At 55.8% G+C, this 25516-nt stretch overlaps 1 protein-coding gene across 2 annotated transcripts in view; it reads right to left on the reverse strand.

The window, feature by feature from the left end:
* The window catches only part of UNC5A (unc-5 netrin receptor A), a 65623-nt gene that overhangs the window by 17746 nt on the left and 22361 nt on the right, over nt 1–25516 (reverse strand). For both annotated transcript variants that reach the window (XM_056113124.1, XM_056113123.1), the window contains exon 2: nt 243–464. In XM_056113124.1, coding sequence (XP_055969099.1) covers nt 243–464 — 222 coding nt within the window. The remainder of the gene's footprint in view (nt 1–242; nt 465–25516) is intronic.

Genomic DNA, 25516 nt, shown 5'->3' on the forward strand with positions numbered 1-25516 from the left:
GCAAATTTCCTGACTTCATTTCTCTTCACGCATCCAGCCTCCTTGAGCCACGCCCCTCCCACCCCACGTAGCCATGCCCTCCCCACCAGCCTCCTTGAACCATGCCCCGCCCACCCTTGTAGCCACTCCCTCCCTGCCAGCCTCATTAGCCACGCCCCTTCCACCGCAGAGCCACACCCTCAAAAAACCCTCCTCGAGCCCCGCCCCTTACACCCGGCCCACCCCAGAGCCAGGCCCCTCACCGCTACTGGCGTCAGTGCTGCGCTCGATCACGTGGTCCACCTGGCGCACCCACTCCCCATTACATTTGAAGAAGATCTGCGTGGCGGGCGTGGCCTTGCACACCAGCAGCACTGGCTTGTTTTTGACGATGTAGACGTCCTCGGGCTCCACCAGGAAGTGGGGCAGCAGATCCGGGTTGGCGCCGGGCACCGGGTTGGCCACCGTGGCACTCTGCTGGGCGTCTGCAACAGAAAGAGGGACGTGGTGAATCCAGGGAACCTAGCCGATGGCCAGGCGGGCAGCCAGGGGGCTGGACTCCCCTCTGAAAATTGGGGTGTGGGGACACTTCCTGTCTGTTCAGGGAGGGAATCAGGCTTAGTAGAACTCAGGGACCAGCAGTAGCGACTTGGGCGTGCTCCCTGGGGCAAAATCTAGGGATCTGGGAAGTAGCCCATTGCCCCAGCAGGTCCTGGAGAAAACCCGAGGGACAGACAGGATCTTGCAGGCCCCCTGGACCACTTTTGGGGAGTGGAACTTACTCCTAGCTCTGCGCTCAGACATAGCTCCTGGCCGTGCTTAGTGGACCTTACAGGGTGCCGCGGATGGAACCTGGGTCAGCAGTGTGCAACGAAATCGCCCCGTCGGCGTTTCCAACTCAGAAAATAACCAAAGAAACGAAAGAGGGGCGAGGCTGGAGAGCCTGAACTTCCCAGGGGCCCAGCAAGGGGGCAAAGGAGGGAACCAGGCAGGATGTGGACCTGGGCCACGTGCCACGGCTCAAGGAGACCTGAATGTGGGCTTCCTTCTAATTTTAACTGAAAACCACAACCATGTCCCAAGGCATCGGCTGCTAATTACACAGGTAATTGGCTTTGAGGCCTTGGCAGAGGTAAACCCCCTTAGCAGTCTGACCCTGATCGATCACTGGACCCCCAAGAGAGGATGGTGGGGATGCGATGGAGTGGGAGGGGGGAAGGGGCACCCTCTACCTCTTCTCGCCAAATGGATTCCTCCAGCCTCCCCCCCACCCCAACTTCCTCACACACGGCAGGGGCCTCTGGACACTAAGAGGGTGCAGGGTGGGCCCCAGAGGTCCTCTGGGTGGTGACTTTGGGAGGTTACTGTGTGTCACCTGGGCGGAAAAAGGCCCCATCACCCCTGAGATCTGGAGGTGCCTCTCTCTATTCTCCCCCAAAGCTAAGGGGAGCTTCGTTCTGCCCCCAGCCCCCACCCCAACATCTGCGCCACTCCATCTCTCCAGGGGTACAAGATCCTGTTTCTAGTGTGGGAGTCCGTCCCTGTCACCCCAAGAGCATGTCTTGGAGGAAGGCACCTGGGCCTGGGCCTGGAGGTGTCCTAGGATGCTTGGGGCATCATCCTCTCCTGCACTCAGATGAAATGAACCAGACGGAGGGTGAAATGAGCAAGGCTTGGTCCAGGGGCCTAGTCCAGGGCACCCCTACCTGAGCCCGTAGCCCCCTGGACCCAATGATCTACCATCTCCAAAGGCACCTGCATGTTCTCACCTTCAACTCAGAAACCCTCCCAGTGGGGGCCGGAGTGACAGTACATTCCTGGCATCCCACACCGTTCACAGAACACCACTAGGAGTGATTAGAGCCAAGAATAAATTCTGATAGAGAAGGGAGCACTAAATAAAGGGTGTTAGGAGGTTCCTCCCAGGATGGGAGATGCGTGATGAGAGTAGACTCTAGACCGAACATGATTGCCACTCGATCCCCGGCATCCCCTAGGATCCCCCCAGCACTGCCAGGAGTGATTCCTGAGTGCAGAGCCAGGAGTAACCCCTGAGCATCGCTGGGTGTGACCCAAGTAGCAAAAAAAAAAAAAAAAAAAAAAAATTCCTGAGCATCCGCTGAGTGTGACTCTGCATCCCCCCCAAAGAAACCTCAGCTACCTTGTCTGGGGTGGGCTCTGATGGGGAAACTGGGGCTCACTGCTGGCAGGCGCCGTAGCCTCGGGATGAGGCAAGGGAGGGACTGGGCAAGTGAGAGTATTTTATAGGGGCAGGGCAGTGTCCACAGGATTGGAGGGTCCCCGCGCCTCTCCCCCACCCCAGGACAGTCTTGCGCTTTCTCCTTGATCGCGTCCTCCCTCTGGTGACTTCACACAGGCTCCATGTGCCTGTGTCTGCAGCTCCGTGGTGAAGGTCAGGAGGCCAGGACCACACTGGCAGCTGGGGAAAGCTCATCACGTCCACCCCACCGCACCCCAGACATCTTCCCAGAGACCCGTCAGGGCCCCCCGCCTGCCCTCCGTTACCACGGGCTTCTGCAGAGGCCCTCAGGAGGAAGGGAGAGGCGTCTAGACATCTCACAGCTGGGCTGGGGGGAGTCAGCCCTGCTCCTTCCTGCGGGTTCCTTTCCTTTTCCCCATTAACTCCTCACTCTCTGGGAAGCAGCAAGTGACCGGGCCCCAAAATCAGGCAGCACAGTGGGGTGTGGGGGAGGGGGAGGTATGTATGGCACCCTCTGTGTGAGGATCTGAAAGGGGGCCAATTCTTTTCAGTGACCTCGAGAACCTTCGGAGAAGTCACCGCATCCACGCAAGACCCCAAGGGCAAGCTGGATGCCCCCCAAGCAGCCCACGGGGGCAGCCCCCTGGCCTGTGGGCTAGGTCTCAGAAGGTGGGGTGTGGGGTTAAAAAAGCAGGCCTGCCTGCCCACTATCCCCCCCCCACCAACCCCCAAGTCTCCCCTATCGATCACGGGGCCAAGCACTGCTCACGTCAGCCGCCCGCTGAACCCAGCACAATCCCTCATGTCCGCATTTAACTGCTAATGAAAAATAAATGTACTGTGACCAATAAGAGACATACCTCACTTCTCCAGGGCCTCCGTCACGCCAGGCTGGCACGGCTCCTCTCCCCACCCAGGGCCGGGGCACAGCGATTGGGTGCACCTGGGCTACCTCCAGCCCCAGCTCCGTCCTCGAGCAAGGACACTGCCCCCCCCCCCCCCCCGTGTGTGCATGTGTGTAACTCAGGCCCCAGGAGATGGCCACCTAGAGTGACCAGAAGCTTCCTTCAGGGCAATAGCTGCCTCCTCTCCCTCAGGAGCCCCTCTGGGGCCTCCTTTGCTTGTCTCAATGATGCCTCGGGGGGTCAGCAGGTTCTGTGAAGGACCTTGGTTCCCCAGCCCTGTTTGCCGCACTCCTCACTACTCCCTATTACCTTGCCCAGGGGTCTGCTTCTGTCCGCTGGTGCATTGGCAAATGACACATTCCTCAGCCCACAGACCAGATTCATCCCAGTGGGTGTCTATGGGATGTTCCCAAATAGTTAAGGTGTCTCTCTGGCTGCCCTGAGCATGTCATTGCGCACTTATGAGGGTCACACACGGCCACAATCCCCAGGCATCTTTCTCCCCCAAAGCTCCCCCAGTCACAGCTCCCCAGGCATCTTTCTCCCCCAAAGCTCCCCCAAAGCTCCCCCAGTCACAGCTCCCCACAGCTCTGCCGCCCCCACCTCTAGATCTCTGTCCCCACTCTGGCTGGAAACCCCCTTTACTTGTTGTGTCAACAATTCCTCCCTCTCCTGGAGCTCAGTGCCTTTTCCTGGGGTTCCACCGCAATCTTTTGCACCAGGAACCTACAGGTGCTGAGTCCACTGTCCATGCTGGAGGTGAGGGAAGGGGCGCGGGTGCTGGCAGGCGTGACCTCTGTGTGGGCGTGGCTTCATAGTGGGTGGGAACCCGACAAAGGCGTGGCCTCTGTGTGGGCGTGGCCCACACATGGGCGGGGCACCCGGGGTGGGTGGGGCCTCAGAGTGGGACATCTCTAGACGCTAGACTGTGAGTGTACATGAGGACAATTGGTTTGTGGTTCATTTTGGGTTTGTTGTTGTTGTTGTTGTTATTTGCTTTTTTGGGTAACACCCGGCAATGCACAGGAGTTACTCCTGGTTCTTACACTCAGGAATCACTCCTGGCGGTGCTCAGGGCAGGACCATATGGGATGCTGGGAATCGAACCTGGGTTGGCCATGTGCAAGGCAAACGCCCTACCCGCTGTGCTATTGCTCCAGCCCCAACATGAGGACAATTGGGAGATGCAGGTCCGACTGGTCTCCAGACGGATCCCTGCCACCTCCCCAGTCTCCCCCAAAGCCTTCTCATGGCACAAACACCCATAAGCAGCTCAGGTCAAAGGCCCTCTCACTTTCCACGGGAGCCCCTAAAGTTCCCCGGAATTGCAGGTGGCTCTGGCCTTGAGGCGGGGTCCTTCTGGTGGGTCCTTGCCCAAAATGGTCTCCTACTCTCTCAGGAGGGCACAGGATACCTGGAACCTCAAGGGCAGCACTAATCCAGCTGCCCCACCCCCACAACTCTGTAGGGATGCCAGGGGCTGGGTGACCACCCGAGTGTCTAAGTGTGTGTATGTGGGGCTGGAGTGATAGCACAGCAGGTAGGGCGTTTGCCTTGCACACGGCCCGACCCAGATTCGATTCCCAGCATCCCATATGGTCCCCTGAGCACGGCCAGGAGTAATTCCTGAGTGCATGAACCAGGACTAACCCTTGTGCATCGCTGGGTGTGACCCAAAAAGCAAAACACAAAAACAATAAGTGTGTGCATGTGTCGGACTGTACCTGTGTGTATCTATTTGTGTGTGCGCGTGTGTGTACATGCGCGCACAACATGTATAGGAATTCTGTAACCAAAGTTCAGCAGGAGACACCCATAACCTGATCTTCAACCATTCCTTCACTCGTTTATTCATTCATTGATTCACTGTAGCACTGTCCTCCTGTTGCTCATCGATTTGCTCGAGCGGGCCCAGTAATGTCTTCATCGTGAGACTTGTTACTGTGTTTGGCATATCGAATGCGTCACGGGGAGCTTGCCAGGCTCTCTGAGAGAGGCGGAGGAATTGAACCTGGGTCAGCCACGTCAGTCGCGCACAAAGCAAACGCCCTACCGCTGTGCTATCGCTCTAGCCCTCAAACAAAAACCATAAATAAGAAAAAGCAGAGAACCCTCCCTTATGAATCCCACGAGCTGGGGCTGCAGGCCACGGCCCAGTTATGTCCGCGCTGGCCATAGTTTCCAACAGAAACTTCCCAAGTGCAGACGGGAGGTGTCGGGGTTCATCCCCCCGCGCCACCCCCCCACAGGAGCCTCCGCACCATTCATTGATTCATTTTCATTTATTCACTCATTCACTTATTCATTCCTTCATCCATTCATTTATTCACTTATTTGCTCAGAGCGGAGGGAGGAACCCCAGCTCAGGCTCTTTCCATTCAAGTCAGAGAAATGAAGAATGAGGACAGGGGTAGGGGGGTGGAAAGGGAGGAGAAGGGGGGAGGGGTCCTGAGTCTGGGTGTCGGGTGTGGGGGGGTTGCAAATCTGGGAATGCTTTTTGAGAAAGGGTGTGGGTGCCAACTGGAGGGGCCCAGGGCTTGGGGCTGGCATGGGAGTGGGGTCCTGAGAGCCAGATTGCCTTGAGGACTCGCGAGGTTCATGGGCAGAAAGCAGCAGTTTTGCAGGGAGGCCCAGGTACATCCAACGAGGGCAGCATGGAGGGGAGAGTCACAGCAGGTGCCAAGGGGGCATGGGGTACATTTTTTTGGTACCACCCAGTGGTACTCGGGGATTACTCCTGTCTCTGAGCTCAAGAATCACTCCTGGAGGGACTACGTGCAAGGAAAGTGTCTGCCCACTGTATTATCACTCCGGCCCCTACAGGGATTTTTATTTTGAAAGTTTTGTTTTGTTTCGGGGCCACACCCGAAATGCTCAGGGTTACTCCTGGCTCTCCACTCAGGGATCACTCCCGGAGATGCCCAGAGGCACTCTATGGGGTGCCGGGGATCGAACCCGAGTCAGCCACAAGCCAGGCAAGTGCCCTACCCGCAATACTATCCAGCCCTGGGACGTTTAAATTTTTTTTTCTTTTTTGGGTCACACCCGGCAAGGCACAGGGGTTACTCCTGGCTCTGCACTCAGGAATTACTCCTGACGGTGCTCAAGGGACCCTATGGGATGCTGGGAATCGAACTCGGGTTGGCCGCGTGCAAGGCAAATGCCCTACCCACTGTGGTATCGCTCCAGCCCCGGGACGTTTAAATTCTTGAAAGGAGTTAGGAATTTATTGCAAGGATTATGGGGGCTGTGGTGGAAGCAGTGGTAGGGAAATAGATGGTGAAGCATCCAGCATAAAGGACCATGGCAGACCCGCCCCCTTATGACCCAAGTAACTGCCCAGTGGCTAAAGTTTCAGCAAGTAGGCCTCCTCTTCCGGGAAGCCTTCGTGGATTCACACTCTTCTTCACCATTCCTTCCAGTGCCCACCCTGTCCCCAGTATCTCCCTCCAGGCTCAGTGCGGATTTGGGTGAACCCATTTGCACACTCGACCAGGAATTCCATGGGGTCAGAGCCTGGGTGTGGAAGGGATGCTGACGGGATGTTGGATGAGTGACTACACAACCACACTATGGCGCCAACCCCTTCCCTAAATGTCTGCTCTATTCCAAGGGGACTTCCCGCTTATCCTGCGCAGGGATGCAGACCGAGCTCAGGAGCGGGCGACATGAAAATTCCTCTCTCCCTCACTGTACCCCACCACGCTGAGGCTGAGGACCCCCCCAGAATCCCCCCATATCCCTTCCTTTCTCACCTGCAGTCTCAAACGCGAGGGCCTGCCTGTGTAAGCTCGGAAGCCCGGGGTAGGTGTGAAAGTGCTTTCAAATGTTTTATTTTTAAGAGCACCATGAAAATATGAGGTGTGATTAATCAGGCTATTCAGGAACACGGCTTTGTAGGGAATTAATTGGGGGGTGGGGTGGGCGTGGTCTGTTTCCCACGGCTGCTGGGTCCCAGCCCCTGTCCACCACCAGATCCTTTCCCTGTCCGCTGGGTGAGGGACAGAGAGTGGTCCTGGTTAGCAGGTTAGCAGGCTGTTGTGGCCACTCCCTCCTCCTGCTCCTTCTCTGGGACCTTTTTTTTTTTTTTTTTGCATCACACCCGGCAATGCACAGGGGTTACTCCTGGCTCTGCACTCAGAAATAACTCCTGGCAGTGCTCAGGGGATCATATGGGATGCTGGGAATCGAACCTGGGTCGGCCATGTGCAAGGCAAACACCCTACCCGCTGTGCTATCGCTCCAGCCCTCTGGGACCTGTTTGGATTTGAAATGAGGTGTAGCAGAGAGACCCCTGGCTTCCAGCTCTCCCCAGCACCGAACACAGGCTAGCAGTGGGGCTGGAGCGAGGACCGCGAGGAGGGCGCTTGTCTTGCACACGGTCAATAATTGGGTTTGATCCCTGACACCCCGTAGGATCCTCTGAACCCCACCAGGAGTGATGCCCAAGTGCAGAGCCAGGAGGAAGCCTTGAGCTGGGTGTGGCCTCCAAAACAAACAAATGAAAGACCCCAGAGCACACACACCAGGCTCCTACTGGCCCCGAGGAGGTGGCACTTGGATTATTCAGGTTCTCCCTTCCTCTCTGGCTAACACCACCTGGCTGGTTGGTTGCAGAAAATGTTGGTGGGGGGGTGTGTGTAGAGAATAGCCTAATCTCCAGACCCCAGATATGGATAACTGTCACCCACCACACACCCATACATCCAGCCATCAACCCACCCATTCACCCACTCATCCACCCATCTACAATGCATCCATCCACCCATTCATCCATCCATCTATCCATCCATCCACTCACCCACCATCTGCCCATCCATCCATCCATCCATCCAATCATTCCACCCCATCCACCCATCCAATCATCCTATCCATCCATCCATCCAATCATCCCATCCATTCATCCATCCATCCACCCACCCATCCATCCAATCACCCCACCCATCCATCCATCCATTCAATCATCCCATCCATCCATCCAATCACCCCATCCATCCATCCATCCATTCATCCATCCATCCAATCATCCCACCCCATACATCCATCCATCCATCCACTCACCCACCATCTGCCCATCCATCCATCCATCCATCCAATCATCCCACCCCATCCATCCATCCATCCATCCAATCATCCCACCCCATCCATCCATCCATCCAATCATCCCACCCCATCCATCCATCCATCCAATCATCCCACCCCATCCATCCAGCTATCCATCCATCCATCCATCCAATCATCCCATCCATCCATCCATCCATCCATCCATCCAATCATCCCACCCCATCCATCCATCCATCTATCCATCCATCCATTTATCCATCCATCGAATCATCCCATCCATCCATCCAATCATCCCACCCCATCCATTTACCCATCCATCCATCCATCCACTCACCCACCATCTGCCCATCCATCTATCCATCCTAGAACTCTCCTGCTGGTCCCTGGGGCACAGAGGCAGATCTGCGGGATGTATGGCAGGTGGAGGGTTGCAGGAGTCACAGTGGGGGGATCGGGATGGCTTTGCACTCTGGGATCACTCCTGGCGGGACCCAGAGGTCCCAAAGAGGTGCCAGGAATCTTACCTGGATGCACCAGGTGCAAGGTAAGCACCTTCCCCGCTGTACCATCCCTCCAGGCTCCCCTCCCCCACGCCCCATTGTTAAACCTCAGTTTCCTCATTTGGGACACATCAGGACAAAGTGGGGGTCAGGCACGACACCCTTCCCTGCCCGGGGTCTCGAGACACCCCTCCTGCCTACTCCTCAAACTCCATGGAGGGGGTGGGGGTAGGGCTGGTAGACCCTGGGGTTCCCTCCAGTCCCTCATGTCTAGGAGGGTGCAGGGGGCAAAGGGGGACAGATGGGGGTGACCCCCGGCTCTCCCCCCCAGGCACTCAGCAGCTCTCCTGGACCCACACGTGACGCATGGCTGCTCGCGCATGCGCTCCAGTGTTCCTGGGAACAGAACGTGCGCGTGAAACAGCAGCAAATGCCAGCACCCCAAGATCGCAGGAAGGTCACCCTCAATCCCCGAGGGCTCCAGGGAGCTGATCACAGACACAGACGCGGCTGGCCGGAGGACAAGGAGAGGGGCTCCTGGGCCTCACGCAGGCAGCGCTGGCTCAAACCCTCCCTCCCCCCCACACCTCACAGTCTGGGCTTGCCTGGGGTCATCAGGCCACAAAGGGCGGCCAAAGGGCAGCCTCTGGACCCCCTCAGCCAGGCCATGCTGGGGGGACAGTGGGGAGCGTCTGGGCCCCGGGGGCCCCCACCTACCACATTTGGCCCTCAAGGATTTTGTTTCTCAATTTTAGTAGCACTGTCCTCCCATTTGGTCATCGATTTGCTCGAGGGGTCACCAGTAACTCTCACAACAAATTGTGAGACTTGTTACTGTATTTGGCATATCGAATACGTCACGGGTAGCTTGCCAGGCTTTGCCGTGTGGGCAAGATACCCTCGGTAGTTTGTCTTGCCGGTTCTCAATTTTAATCTTTTTATTTATTTATATTTTGGTTTTGAGGTCACACCTGGTGATGCTCAGGGCTGACTCCTGGCTCACTCAGGAATCACTCCTGTGGTGCTCAGGGGACCTTATGGGATATCAGGGATCGAACTCAGGTCAGCCGCGTGCAAGGCAAGTACCCTCCCTGCTGTACTATCGCTCTGACCCCTAATTTTAATTTTTTGGGGGCCACACCCCACATTTCAGGACTTACTCCTGGCTCTGTGCTCAGATGATGATGCTTGGGGGACTTTATGCAGTGCGGGGTGGAAGGGTGTCAAATCTGGGTCCTGCCACATATTAGGCCCTGTTCTGTCTCTCCAGTCCATGCCCCATTCTCCAACTCTCCAAGCTTGTCTACCACAGGGCCTTTGCACATGCTCTCTGTAATCCCCGCCCCCACCTCCACAACCTGGCTTGGCATCCATTCCTCCTTTCCCCGCTCCACCCCTCCATTGCGCCATTTGAAATCACCCCCATCCTTCCCCAGCTATTGTTCCTCCCAATATTTGAAGTCATCCACTGGCTTGCCATTCTTTGGCCCCCCATTTTCCGCAGCCTGTCATAACCACAGGCACCCCAATTTTCGGGGGGCCACACCTGGCAATGCTCAGGGCTTACTTCTGGCTCTGCACTCAGGTATCCCTGCTGGTGGGGCTCCAGGGACCATCTGAGATGCCAGGGATGAAATCGGCCTTACCAGCTGTTCTGCCTCTCGGACCCAGGCACCCCACTTATCTTAACTCTCTACTGCCTCTCCCCAGAATCTAACCAGGGACAAAGGACCTACTAGCGCCTCCAGAAACACTGAGTTTGTGAGCCCAGGAACTCAGCTGCATCCCACTAAATGCACGTCACCGGTCCACCATCGGTCAAGATCCGCAGACTTTGGGGAACTTAGGACGCTGGGGAGAGTCTGCAGGGATTTGCGGGGGGGAGGGGGAGGGCACTGACGGGGTTGGAGGGGGAGACAGGGTCCCTTGGGGCTCTCCTCTTGCCCCCAGGACCTTGCTTGTGGGGGGGGGCGCCTGAGAAATAGTTAATAAAAGCCGAGGTCTAAATAAGCATTTGATTAACAAACGATAAAATAGCTATTGTGTCCCCGAATTAAGCTGTAATTGTGGCTGATAATTGGCTGGTTAGAATTTAATAAGCTGCAATTAAATAGAATGGAATCCGGGGCAATTACGTGGTCACACAGCCCAGAGAGGAGTGGGGAAGGCAGACTTTGCCGCGGGTGGGTGCCGGGATCTTCCGTGGCGTCGGTGCGGGCTGCGTGGCTGTGGATGTAGTGCGGGTTTGGGTGGGGGTGCGGGGGTCAGGAGAGGGGAGTTTGCGGGAGCGCGTGCGCCCGTGTGTGTGTGTGTGTGTGTGTGTGTGTGTGCGCGCGCGCGCGCGGGCACGCGCCTGGGGCTCAGCCTTCCACCACCAGGCACGGGCGGATGCTGGCGCAGCCACCCCCCCCCCCCCCCCCCCCCCCCCCGCTGGCTGCCTCGGAGCCCAGCCAGAGTCGCTGGCAGCAGACAAGGCTCCGTGGCTCAGCTCCCTGCTGGGCGGGAGGCCGAGGCGGGCTTGGGAGGGGCTGCGCCGCCCGGCTTCCTGACGACCAGGGCTCCGAGCAAGGGAAAGGACTCGCTCAAGGTCATTCGGTCCTTGTGATGGGTCTGTGGGATAGTCTCGGAGGGAGGCAGGGGGGACGCGGGCCCAGCAAGCTGGCCCCTCCGGTCACACCCCTCCCTTCCATTTCCACCCAGGCATCCCACTTCATGCATTCCAGGCTAGGACAGGTACAATTGTTTGCTCCCCGTTCCTGAAAATAAGACACCCCCATTCCGTATTTTCTTTTCTTTTTTTTTTTGCTTTTTGGGTCACACCCAGCGATGCTCAGGGGTTCCTCCTGGCTCTGCACTCAGGAATCACTCCTGGCAGTGCTTGGGGGACCCTATGGGATGCTGGGAATCGAACCCAGGTCGGGTGCATGCAAGGCAAATGCCCTACCCTCTGTGCTATCGCTCCAGCCTCCTCCATATTTTTTCCCCCTTTTTGGGCCACACCCAGTGATGCTCAGGGGTTACTCCTGGGTCTGCACTCAGGAATTACTCCTGGCCATGCTCAGGGACTATAGGGGATGCCAAGGATCAAATCCAGGTCAGCTGGATAAAAGGCAAATGCTCTACCCGCTGTGCTATTGCTCCAGCCTCCCATACTTTCTTTTTTGACTTTTGGGTCACACCCGGTGATGCTCCTGGCTCTGCACTCAGGAATTACTCCTGGTGGGGCTCAGGGGATCACAGCGGACACCGGGGATCGAACCTGAGTCAGCTGCGTGCAAGGCAAACATTCTCTCCGTGGTGCTATCGCTCTGGTCCCCACTCCCCTTCCATGCTTTTGTTCCTTTGATACTACTGAGACTCTGGGATCTGCCCTGACACCCCATCACTCACGGTCCGGGGTGACTTCCAGGTACAGCCAAGGGGATGGTGCAGTTTCCTGCAAGTTCTACTAACGACCTCATTCGCTTTTTAATTTGCTCCAGGAGCCATGCCCAGCAGTGCTCAGGGCTGACTCCGTCTCTGTGCTCAGGAATCACTCCTGGCAGTGCATGCGGGATGTCAGGGATCGAACCCGGGGTCGGTGGTGGTGTGCAAGGCAAACACCCTCCCCGCTGGACTATCGCTCCGGCCCTCATCGGCATTTTTGCAGCGTTGCCGGTGGTTCATTTCATTCAGGTGCTGTCCCGACTCGGAACCATTTCATACCTCACTGGCTTCACGTGGGCCCAGCCGGTGTGGGGATTGGGGGGTTCAGAGGCAGCCGTACGGCTCCCTGTAGGGCTGGGAGTGTCGGGCAAGGCAGGGAGTCCCCCGGGCTCAGCCCAGAGACAAGAGGGAGGTCATACAGCCTCCCAGTCTTGGGGGGGGACACACACCCTGGCCGGAGCTCCCTGGCCCTGCCCCACACACGTGCTCAGTGACATGCACTCACGCTCACCACTCCTCCCCTAAGATTTGGGGTGATGTCATCAACCCTCAACACAGTTGGAGAAGCCAGACAACACAATTTTTGTTATTTGGGGGCTACACCCAGCAATGCTCAGAGGTCACTCTTTTTTTTTCTTTTTGGGTCACATCTGGCGATGCACAGGGGTTACTCCTGGTTCTGCAATCAAGAATTACTCCTGGCGGTGCTCAGGGGACCATATGGGATGCTGGGACTCGAACCCGGGTCGGCTGTGTGCAAGGCAAACGCCCTACCCGCTGTGCTATCTCTCCAGCCCCATCCTCCTGCTTCTGAGCTCAGGAATCACTCCTGGCGGGGGATGCTGGGGCTCGAACCCTGGCCAGCAAGGCAAACAGCCAACCCACTGTACTCTGGCTCCGGCTGTAGGAAGGAACTCTGATCCCACACTTCCACCCTCCACTATCACTCTCTCGGGCGCTGGGGTTATCCCACAGTCTCCTGCATCCCCCCTGCACACACCGCTCCCTACAGTAACCTCATCCCCGGCACCCCAACACCCCTGCTGCCAGCTCAAGGCACTCACAGCCCTCCTCCCCCACTCTTCCTGGAAACACTCCCTCCCCCCAACTTTATACCCCCAGCCCTGCCCCCACATCTCCTCCCCCCTTCCCCCCCCATGAGGCTCATTGCTCAGCACCCTGGTTCTGATGGGGGAGGGCAGAGGGGGGATGCCTCCTCCATCAGACTGTGAATGTGGCAGGCCTGCTCTCCACCCCCCTAGCACCCAGCTCTGGGACCCACAGCTGGGGGTCAAGGATTGCGGATGAGTTTGAGGGTCACCCTCCCTCTCAGCAGCCCCAGGCTGGGCAGTGGGAGTCAGTGGGAGTCATTCCTGTCCCTGCCTGTGTGTGACTGGCCCAGGGCACCTCTTCAGGGGGTGGAGGGGAGCCCTCCCCCCAGCAGCTGGAGATCAGCTGCTCTCTGCTGTGTGAACTTGGGCAAATCTCTGGCCTCTCTGGGCCTCAGAAGGACCAGGGGAGACCAACCCAGGTGTCCTGGGGACCAGGGGAAGCAGAGAGGAAAGGGGTTCATCCAGCGACCCCTAACCACTGCCATGGGGACAGGCCTGGCTTGGAATTAGTTCTTTCAAGAAAACCTTCCTTCCTTCCTTCCTTCCTTCCTTCCTTCCTTCCTTCCTTCCTTCCTTCCATCCTTCTTTCCTTCCTCCTTTCCACCCTTCCTCCCTCCCTCCGTCGCTTCCTTCTTTTCTTCTCTCCTTTCCCTCCTTCCCCTCCTTCCTAGAATTGGTTCTAAAGGTAAAAGGTAAAGGTAAAGGCCCTCCCGTTGATCGTCGATTTGCTCGAGCGGGCCCAGTAACGTCTCCATTGGAGACTTTGTTGTTACTGTGTCTGGCATATCGAATACTCTCGGTAGCTTGCCGGGCTCTCCGAGAGGGGCGGAGGAATCGAACTCAGGTCGGCCATGTTGGCCGCGTGTAAGGCGAACGCCCTACCCGCTGTGCTATCGCTCCAGCCAGAATTGGTTCTAAAAAAAAAAAAAAACCCTAGAGGCTGGAGTAATAACACAGCAAGGTAGAACGTTTGCCTTGCATGCGGCCGACCTGGGTTCAACTCCCAGCATCCCATCTGGTCCCCTGAGCACCATCAGGAGTAATTCCTGAGTGCAGAGCCAGGAGTAACCATTGTGCATCGCCAGGTGTGACCCCAAAAAAGAAAAAGAAACCCTGAAATTTCCTCCCTTTGTCTCTCCCTCCCTCTCTCTATCCCACCCTCCCTTCCTTCCCCTTCCTTTCTAGAATTGGTTCTTTCAGGAAATACTACAATACTTAGAATTTTTTTCCTTCCTTCCTTCCTTCCTTCCTTCCTTCCTTCCTTCTTTCCTTCCCTCCCTCCCTCCCTCCTTCCTTCCTTCCTTCCTCCCTCCTTCCCCTCCTCCCTCCCTCTCTCCATTCCTCCCCCCAACTTGTGGAATGCCCCATTTGGAAATGTTCGCAGCTCATTTGAACTCTGTGAAGACAAGCTGGCTGCTCCAAGATGGACTGGACCAAATCCAAAGTCTCCCGCAAGTTTACAAACTTGAGCGAGGGGGTCCCAGATGCAGAGAGCACACAGGGACAAAGGCACTTTCCCTGCACGTGCCTTGCCCTGTCAGGAATGATGCACAGCTTCCCACCAAAAGAAGCAGGTTCAGGGGGGCCTATTTCTGGGGCGTAGGCAGAGGCTGGGGGGTGGGATGTTAGAGTCCATCACTGCAGGCAGCCTCACTGCATCACCCCCACGCAAGGGTCCCCTGAAAGGCAGGGTTTTCAGCAGCTGAAAACCTCCAGAACTGAATCGCAACCATGTTCACGGTCGCTGAACCTCACCCTGGAGTGAATCTTTTCTGGATCACACGGCTGCAAATGCGGTCACATGACACTTCACAGGACACACTTTACCCATACTCCAAAGTACCGCACCACATACGATGGGATTCAAAGTAGGAGGCAACCAACCTTTGAGGGAATATTATATTATTTCGGTTCTGCTGTGGGGCAGGGATTGGGGTTCGGGATGGAAACACCCAAAATATGGTGGTGGGAAGGTGTCATGGTGGTGGGATTGGTGTTTGAATATTGAATATAATCAAATACTGTGAACTACTTTATAAAATAAAAAAATATTTTAAAAAATAAAGGTTTTTTTTTAAATTAATTTATTTATTTATTGAATCACCATGGGAAAGGTTACAAAGCTTTCAGGTTTAGGTCTCAGTCATGCAAATATCAAGCACATTTCCCTTTACCAAAACTTACTTTTCACCATGAAGAACCCCAATAAAACCCCACCCCCCACCCCTCCCAGTCCCTGTGGGGCAGATGAATTCTAGTTAACACTCTATCTGCTTTGATTAGATTCATTGTTTCAATAAAAGATTCACCACTATTATTTAGAGTTTACCCCCCCTCCCCAAATCAGACATGCTGACAAAGCATTGTGAAGTGATTTGCTTTCTACAGCTGGGTTCAAGAATTATATGTTGGTTTTGGATTTCTGCTATTTTACTTATTGACCCTGGAAGTATTTCTACTGAAAGTAGTTAAAGATACTTTCAAAGATAGTTAAGAAATTGGTTTCTGTGCCCTGGAGTCGTGGCCGTGCTGGAGAGCCGCTAGTGGGGGGCAACTGGTGGCCTCGGTAGGGCGTGAAGGACGGACCGGAACGCCCCCCTTCCCATGAGGTTTTAGTCGCCCCCACTCCCCCGGCTCATACCTGCTGTCCACAAGGCTCCCATGCGGCCACCATCTTTCTTTCCAGAGAGGAGAAGGCGACTGGGGCAACACCCTTTCCCCTCCGGACAGACATGATGGCCTGGATTAACGCATAGTCCGTTCACTTTTCTGCTCCAAGCTGCCGGGTTCTGCATTAAGTCCTTGTGCTTCTGGGGCCGTGGCCGTGCTGGAGAGCCGCTCGCGGGGGGCAACTGGTGACCTCGGTAGGGCGTGAAGGACGGACCGGAATGCCCCCCCTTCCCATGAGGTTTTAGTCGCCCCCACACCACCGGCTCATACCTGCTGTCCACAAGGCTCAAAGGGTTTTTTTTTTTTTGGCGGGGGCGTGGATAAGGGTTTGGGTTACATCCAGAGGTGCTCAGGGCTTACTACTGCTCTGAGCTCCTGCTCTGATCACTCCTGGTGATGCTCAGGGAAGCATCTGGGGTGCCGAGCATCAAAGCAGTTTGGCAGCATACGAGGTGAGTGCTATCCCCGATGTACTACTGCTCTGACCCCCCTTTTCTGGCAGGAGGAACAACGGGGGGAGGCAGGGATTCACAGGTAGATTAGGAAAGCAGAAATGGGATGCAGAGGAAGTGGGAGGATGGTGGGCTGAGGGGGTGACCCACTCTCCCCACTTTTGCTCTGGGCAACCATTGGCTCACCAGAGGAAGCCAGGAGAGGGCTGCTGGTGAGGCCCTGGCACCCCAAGAAAAGAGCCTCGCAGGGCTGGAGCTCAGCACAGAGGGCATTTTCCTTGCATGCAGCCGACCCAGGTTCAATTCCCAGCATCCCATATGGTTCCCTGAGCACTGCCAGGAGTAATTCCTGAGTGAAGAGCCAGGAGTAACCCCTGTGCATCGCCAGGTGTGACCCAAAAAGAAAAAAATAAGATCCTCGGGGCTGGAGCAGTAGCATAGCGGGTAGAGCGTTTGCCTTGCACGCGGCTGACCGGGGTTCGATTCCCGGCATCCCATAATGGTCCCCCAAGCACCGCCAGTAGTGATTCCTGAGTGCAGAGTCAAGAGTAACCCCTAAGCATCGGCTGGGTGTGACCCAAAAAGAAAAAAAAAGAGCCTCGCAGAAGATTCCCCCCAACCCAAATTTGGGTAGGCAGAAGCCTGGGTTGGCTGCGCCCCACCAGCTGGGAAGTGGGTGGCTGGCTGCACCCATCGTACCCCGGCAAGACAGTAATGAGCCCTCACCCTGTTTTAATTACCGGCTGTCCAAATAATTATCAGCTTGTTTATTTCACTTCATGGCGGCCGTACTTCCTTCTACTGATATTGATTTCATGTTTTCCTGCTCTGTTCATTATCTTTCCTGCCCCTTTAATGGGCTCTGAGGTCTTGGAGGGACTTGGAGGAGGTGGGGGGAGGGGGCGGGAGGAGCTGGGGTCTTGCTGTGCACCCCGAGGCAAGAAGCTGCCCTCTCTGGGCTTAAACCCAGAACACCCCCCCTCAAGCCCTCCCCAATACCCTCTCACGCTTGATGCATGCAGAAAGGAACGTGTTCAAACATGATTTCCAAGGTATGGAACGCTGCCCCCTGGAGGCGGGTGGCGGTAGTAGCCAGGGCTGATTCTGCAGGGCTATTGGTTCGGTGGAAGAACAGGTTTTGGGGCCAGAGTTTTGGGAGGTTTTGGGAGGAGGAGGTGTAGGAGGAGGCGGCAGGGAGGAGGCCGGGTCAGGCCGTAAGCAGGGTAGTGAGTGACCCCCCACCTCTCAGATCTGATGGGGGAGGAGCCAGGAAACCCTACCTCGCCTTGCCTGACCCCCACCCCTTGCTCTCAGGCTCACATCTCAGTGGTTGCCAAGGTTAGGGGAATGGGTGTTTGCCTTGCATGCGGCTGACCCAAGTTCGATCCCCGGCATCCCATAGGGTCCCCATAACCTGTCAGGAATGATCCCTGAGCACAGAGCCAGGAGAAAGAAAGTCTGTTGTTATTGGTGGGGGGGGGGGAAATTCAGATTTTGGGGGTGGGTTTGGGTCACACTTGGCACTGCACTCAGGAATTACTCCTGGCGGTGCTCAGGGGACTATATGGGATGCCGGGAATCGAACCCGGGTTGGCCACGTGAAAGGCAAACACCTTACCCACTGTGCTATCGCTCCAGCCCTGGGATTCAGATTTTTGTGGGGTTCCCCCTCCCATGAGAATGGGGCAGTAGGGGCTGGAGAGGTTGTGCAGCGTGAAAGGCGCTTGAATTGCACAGGATCAAGCAGGATTCGACCCCCAACATTCCATAAGGTGCCCCCCAGCACCGCCAGGAAGTGATCCCTAAACTCAAAACCAGGAGTGAGCCCTGAGCACTGCCGGGCGCGTCTCCCCCACACCCTCCCTCCCACAAAAAAAAAAAAGGAAAGAAAAAGCAAAGGAGATAGTAGGCGAAGTCAGTTTGGGAACCTTTGTTTGAGAAATTAAAGAAAAGGGGAGCCGACTTGCCTCTTAAAATAAGAGGCAAGAGGAAGGCGGAAGGTAGGGGTGGGCTGCGGAGGGGGTGTTCAAGGAGACCAACCTGGAGGAGGAGGTGTAGGAGGAGGCGGCAGGGAGGAGGCCGGGTCAGGCCGTAAGCAGGGTAGTGAGTGACCCCCCACCTCTCAGATCTGATGGGGGAGGAGCCAGGAAACCCTACCTCGCCCTTGCCTGACCCCCACCCCTTGCTCTCAGGCTCACATCTCAGTGGTTGCCAAGGTAACGTGTGATGCTTTACCGGCCCTGCGCGGTGCCAGGGCTGGAGTCTCAGATTTGGGGGGTGGGGGGGTGGAAAGGAGAGAGCACGGTGGGGAGGGGAGGGGGACGGGGAAGGCCGGGGCTTTGTCTGCAGTGAAGATTTACCACCCCTTGCAGGGGTCATTAGCGCTTAATAAATCACTAATAATTGCATGAATATTTAAATCTTCATAAAAAAAGAAAAAAAAATCAGCAAGCGCGTCTCCCTGCGAGGGTATTTATTGCTTTCGGGCTGGAATCTATAAAAGTGGGCATCGGGCTGATTGAACTGCTGTTATCGGCCCGGCTAAATGGGTAATTGGGACGGAGAGACGCAATCAGAGCTATAAATTACATACAGTAAACCGAGGGCATTAACGCGGGGTTTATTATCAATTATCTTTGCGCTCATTCCCCTGAAAACGAACTTTAAGTCTATTAAGGAGAAAATTTAAGGTCTTAATGAATTGGAGAAAAAGAAATTGCTGAGGGACCCCACTCCCAACACCCCCTCGCCTCATCCCCTTGCACCGGAATCCTCTGTGGCTGATAAGGGGGGTTCCCCAATCCATCCAAGGAGACCCAGGCAGGAGAGTCCGCCAGCTGGGTGGGCCCCAAGGATCTGCCGTGACCCTCTCTTGAATGCAGCCGGCAAGCGAGTGAAAAGGGGGGATGGTGGGTGGCATTCACCAGTGAGGCTGCATGGGTGGGTGGGGAAAATCAGCCGCTGAGGTTTTGCCTGTGCCCCAAAGGGGAGAGGGTAGGGTGCCCTGTGTGAAGTGGTCACTCCCCAGCATGTCCTCCCCATCCAACACGCAGCCCACTGGTTCCTTGCCTGACGTCAAGGTCAGCACGACCTACTTCCGGGCCAGTTCACCCAACACCAGGGCTCCCTGGGGCACACAGAGGTGCCAGGATTGTGTTCAACTGACCTGGAATGCTGACAGCCTGGAATTTTTAAATGGGGGGGGGTCGGAGGCGGAGGGGCAAACCCCAGAAAATCCAGGCCACCCTCTCAGGGGCTCCCCCTTGGAGAGGCAAGCCCTGGCGAGGTGTGAGATTAGCACATCCCACCTTCTAAACCAGGGATGCTGATGGGGGGAACCTGAATGGCTTCCCAGAGGTGGTGTCACTGGGCCTTCCAGAGAAATGAAAGGTCCTTAAAGATCGTCAGCTGTTGGAGCAATAGTACAGTGGGGAGCGCATGTGCCTTGTACAAGTTTTGCTCCAGGTGCCACCCCCGGTATCCCATAGGGTTCCCGGACCCCGCCAGGAGTAATTCCTGAGCCTTGAGCATCACCGGGTGTGGCCCCCAAACCAACAAGAACAAGGAACAAAGTAGGGGTCATACTGATGCAAGAACTGACCCCACTACCCTTGGGGACCCAGGGGACCCCTGTGTGCCACACGTCGCATCTCAGAGAGTCCTGGTGCACTGAGGGAATGGATCCCATTCTGTTTGGGGTGCATAACCATGCTTGGAGACTCAGAACCCCCATGAGCTTGGATCCGTGTTCAGATACAGCTTTTATTTCAAACGTGTGTTTAGGGGCCAGAGCGATAGAACAGTGGGGAGGGTGTTTGCCTTGCACACGGCTGACCTGGGTTCAACGCCCAGCACCCCACAGGGTTCCCCTAAGAACCACCAGGAGTGATCCCTGAGCTCAGAGCCAGAGGTCAGCCCTGAGGACAGCTAGGTGTGGTCCCCAACCCAAAATTAAATAAATAAATATAAAGTAAAACCTGGGCTGGAGCGATAGCACAGCGGGGAGGGCGTTTGCCTTGCACGCAGCTGACCCACGTTCGAATCCCAGCATCCCATAGGGTCCCCTGAGCACCGCCAGGAGTGATTCCTCAGTGCAGAGCCAGGAGTAACCCCTGAGCATCGCCGGGTGTGACCCAAAAAGAAAAAAAAAGTAAAACCTGCGTTTGTTCCCCCAACTCCATCTGCATAATGGCGACCCAGCCCCCACTCTCTGCACGCCCCTGGGGGTCCCCTCCATCTCCCCACTCCCTCCTGCCTCTGTAAATAGCCCTCTCCTCCATGCCTATAATTAGCCGCAAGTCAAATAATTCATAACAAACTTTCCCTATCTTGGCATTTTTTTCGCCAAGGTGTCACTGAGCACCTCGCAGGATCAGCAGGGGGCAACCCAGACTCAGCAGGACCCCCGCTGAGCACCCAGGCACAGGTGGGGGACAAGAGGAGAGGAAGCAGGAGTGGGGTGGGCAGGATGGTTCTAGGATGTAGCACGCTTGCCTTACATGCAGACAATAGAGGTTGGATCCCCGACACCCCACATGCCCCAACCCGACCCCCAGCCCGACCAGGGGTCATCCCTGAGCACAGAACCAGGAGGAGGCCCTGAGTACCACTGGGTGTGACCCCCAAACAAAAAGAAACCTAGAAGCTGGAATCTGGGGTGACCTGGAGGGGAAGAAGACATTGTCTTGTCTTGTTATCCCCCCTCCAACCATGGGGTGAGGGAAGGAAACGCCCTTGAACCATGCAGAACTCTGCTCCAAAGCTCTGAGCAGGGGAGGGGGGCAGCAGACTCCTCCCGAGTCTACCGTGTCAGTCCAATGCGATCAGGACGAGAGGGGTGCCGACGGGAGTGTTAGCCTTCCCGGGGAGCTGTGGCTGAACCCCGACTCTGCCTTCCCGCCCTTCCCACATTCACAGCCCCCCTGCAGCCACGCCCACCCCCATGAAGCCACGCCCACTCCCATGAAGCCACGCCCACTACCGCCTGCAGCCCCCTGCACGCCCGAGTAACAGTCACCTTAATTCCACTTATTTAATTGGGGGTTTTTAATTTTTATTTTTTGGAGGGCAGGGGGAACACTTGGCGGTGCTCAGGGGTTACTCCTGGCTCTGTACTCAGGAATCACTCCTGGCAGTGCTCAGGGGATCACATGGGATGCTGGGGATCGAACCTAGGTCGACCACGTGCAAGGCAAACACCTACCCGCTGTACTAACGCTCCAGGCTCCATGTGAATGCATCTGAGAGCCAAACCAATTGCTGTTCTACGTGTGTGTTTCTGGGCTGTAGGCTCCAGCCCCTTCCCACTTTGAGCTTTCACCGAAGGTTCCAGAGCTCACTGCAAGCCTTGCGGGCCAGATTATTCCTTCTTGCCAATATCACTTTGCAGCTCAACCCTGGCAGGAGAGTTTGGGGTGACAGGGAGCTGGGATTGGTAAGACCCTACTCAGAGATTTTTTTTTTGCTTTTTAGGTCACACACAGCGATGCTCAGAGGTTACTTCTGGCTCTGCACTCAGGAATAACCCCTGGCGGTGCTCAGGGGACCAAATGGGATGGTGGGAATCAAACCCGGGTCGGTTGCGTGCAAGGCAAACACCCCACTCGATGTGTTATGGCCCCAGCCCCTCAGAGATTTTTTTTTAACTTTTATTTTTTAGTTGGGGCATACCTGATGATGCTCAGAGATAATTCCTGGCTCTGAACTCAAGACACTTCTTTCTTCTTTCTTTTTTTTTGGAGGGGTGGGGGATTTGGGGTCTTACCCCGCGACACTTGGAGTTACTCCGGACTCTGTGCTCAGGAATTATTATTGGCGGTGCTCTGGGGACCCTGTGAGATGTAGGGGATCGAACCCGTCTTGAATAAAGAATTGAATTTTCAAGAAATTAGGTTAGTTATCAGGATTTAAAGGTGTAGCCCTAGGGGACGCTGTCCACGGTGCTGAATCCACGGCCTCCGAAATGGCTGTCCGCAGTGCTGAAGGCATAGACCAGGCGCTGCATGTGGTAACCAAGACCGCCCACCCGGGGCAGTCTCGATTCTGGACCCCAACTCCGCGGTGCTATACGACCCATCCACCTCATCCGAATCATCAGAGGCAACTTGGAAAGAGCCCAGAGCATCTTCAGAAGCCTGAAGAGGGAGGCAGGCTTTATTAACTTTGCCTCCCTTGCTGGTTCCCAAGACTCAGACAGATATGTGGGCATAAACTCCAACCTGCTTGAGTCCTGATAGTGACCCTGGCCCAGTGTGGGTGGATGACCACTCTGAGATGCTTATGTTCTCCAGGGGTATGTGTGACCCTAGGGACCTCAGACCCCATTTCAGCCCATCCCTGATGGAGACGCTGGAGGGAGGTGGTCAGGCAGAGATAGGTTGTGGGCAGGGGGCAGGATGAACAGAGAGAGAAAGAGAGAGGAGGAGGAAGGAGGGAAAGATGGAGGGTGAGAGAGAGAGGAGGAAGGGAGGGAGGGAGCGAGCCTGGGTGCCAACAGCATTAACTGCAGGGCTTGGCAGAAGATTCCTATCCTCACCAGCATGGGCACTGCCAAGTCAGGTACCTGCTGGACAGAACTGTGCAGAGGTACCTGCTGCCAGCTCTGTGAGGACATGACTGGTGACAGGGGTCACTTGGGACAAGAGGTCAGCACTGTAGGAGTGGAAATCAGCAGCTGGCAGATAGTAGAGTGTTTAGGGAGCAGGGTGACCCAGGTACTGGACTCCCAATACCACTTGGTTTCCTGAGCATCTCTGGGTGCAGTTTTGGGATTTGTTTGTTTGTTCGGGGGCCACACCCAGCAGTGCAGGGCTTACTTGTAGCTCTGTGCTCAGGGATCCATCCTGGCTGGGCTTGGGGGACCCTACGGGGTGCTGGGGATCAAACCCGAATGACCGCATGCAAGACAAGTGCTATATTATTGCTTCAGCCCTAGGTGAGGTTCTGGAGAGCCCTGAGCATCACTAGGTGTGGCCCTGGAAGCTTCTAATATTGCCAGGCTGGACTGAATGTTCTGAATAGCCCACACCCATGGGTGTTTGGGCTGAACCTCTGGTCCAACTGACCAAGAATCACTAATAGCGTCCTGCCCCACCCTAAAGAGTGGAAACCTGGGAATTTCCTGGCAAGGACATGAACAGAGGTTTGAGGGCGGCCAATGAGGAGAGGTGAGAAGAAAATGGGGGTTCAGAACAGAAGTGAAGGACTGAAAGGCTTAAAGCCCTTATTTTTGCACCCCTGGGTTTGAATCCCAGCACCCCATAGGGTCCCCTGAGCACCACTAGAGGGTGTCTCTTGAGCACAGAGCCAGGACTAGCCCCTGAACACCTTCGAATGTGGCAAAAACCAACCACCACCACCAACAACACAACAAACAAACAAACCAACAAAAAAACCCAAAACCATGGCTGGAGCAATAGTATAGCGGAGAGGGTCTGGGGACAGCATTCGCCTTGCGCAGCCAACCCAGCTTTGATTCCCAGCACCCCTGAGGGTCCCCCGAGCACCGCCAGGAGTGATACCTGAGCACAGAGCCAGGAGGTAGCCCTGAGCATCGCCGGGTGTGGCCCCCAAAACCAACCAACCAAACAAACAAACAAACAAACAAAACAGAACCGAAGTGGGACGGCTGGAGGAAGCGGCACTGAGAGAGCCACCAGCCAGCAACTGTCCCTAAATATAGACTCAGGCACTCAGAGCCGGGTTTCCGCTGCGAGACGGGGCGCAGGCATCCGGCAGGGAGAAATTTCCTCCGTGACATCCAGCCCCCAGGACTCAAGCCCCCCACATCTCCCATTCTGCCCTGGCACCGCCACTCTTGACTCCGGGAACCAGACACAGCTCAACCTTTCTAGAAGCAATTTATATTTCCAGCCTGCAGCCCCTCAGGGGAGAAATGATTTTCAAAATTTATTCCCTACTGAGTGCTGCCGGAGACGCCTCTCATTGGGTTAAAATCTACCTCGGTAGGGCTGTTTGGGGAGGGGCTGGTAAGCAGTCGATCTGGGTTTTCGGGGTGAGACACATGCTCCCCTCTCGAGGTGCATTCTGATATTTGCAGATGTCCATCCGACTCCTTCATACCCCCCATCGACTCCTCATAGCCCCCCTGACGCCATCATAGCCTCCAACCTCTCATAGACCCCCAACTCTCTCATACCCCCTGACTCCTCCTAGTCCCCCTTACCCCCTCGAGGCCCCCAACTCCCTCATAGTCCTCTTCTGTACAATGAAGCTGCCCCCAGCAGGCTCATCCGATTCATGACATCCATCCCTGCTCATCAGACCCTAGATGACAAGTCCAACTGGCACTCAAATGGTCATCTACATGGTTTTTTTGGGGGGGTCACACCTGGCGATGCACAGGGGTTACTCCTGGCTCTGCACTCAGGAATTACCCCTGGCAGTGCTCAGGGGACCATATGGGATGCTGGGAATCGAACCCGAGTCGGCCGCGTGCAAGGAAAATGCCCTACCCGCCATGCTCTCGCTCCAGCCCCTCATCTACATGTTTTTACCTGGAGGAGATCCTGATTCACCCGTTGGCCATGGCAAAGCAGCGCCCCCCCGCCCCCAATCTCCCCTTCCATTTCAAAGATGTATAAATGGAAGGTCCGGGGCTCGGAGAGATAGTTCTGCAGGGAGGGCATTTGATCCCCGGCATCCCATAGGGTTCCCTGAGCCCCACTAGGGGTGAAGCTGAGTGCAGAGCCAGGAGTCAGCCCTGAGCACCACCAAGTGTGGCCCCAAGACAAACAAAAAGGAGAGTTCAGGAAGAGAAATGAGTTTCTCAGATCACAGAAGTCTGCAATATTGGGGACTGGAGTGATAGACAGTGGGGGAGGGTGTTTGCCTGGCACACTGCCAGCCCCGGGTTTGAGCCCTGGCATCTCATAGTCCTCCTTACCCCCCGAGCACCGCCAGGAGTGATTCCTGAGTGCAGAGCCAGAAGTAACACCTGGTAACACGCTGGGTGTGGCCTCAAAACCAAAAATTTAAAAATTAAAAATTTTAATATAAAAAGAAGCTTGTAATAGGAGTCAGATACTCCATAATTTCAGGGGCCCCACCCTCACCCTGCCCTGTCAAGAAGGCAAGACTATCAGTGAGCACTTTTTGGAGATTGGAACCTTGCATCTGCATCTCAGGAGGGGATCATTTGTGGCTCCTTACAAATTCCTTGCCCAGG

This window comes from Sorex fumeus, unplaced genomic scaffold (assembly GCF_029834395.1).
Source record: "Sorex fumeus unplaced genomic scaffold, SorFum_2.1 ptg000019l, whole genome shotgun sequence".
Classification (NCBI taxonomy): Eukaryota; Metazoa; Chordata; class Mammalia; order Eulipotyphla; family Soricidae; genus Sorex; species Sorex fumeus.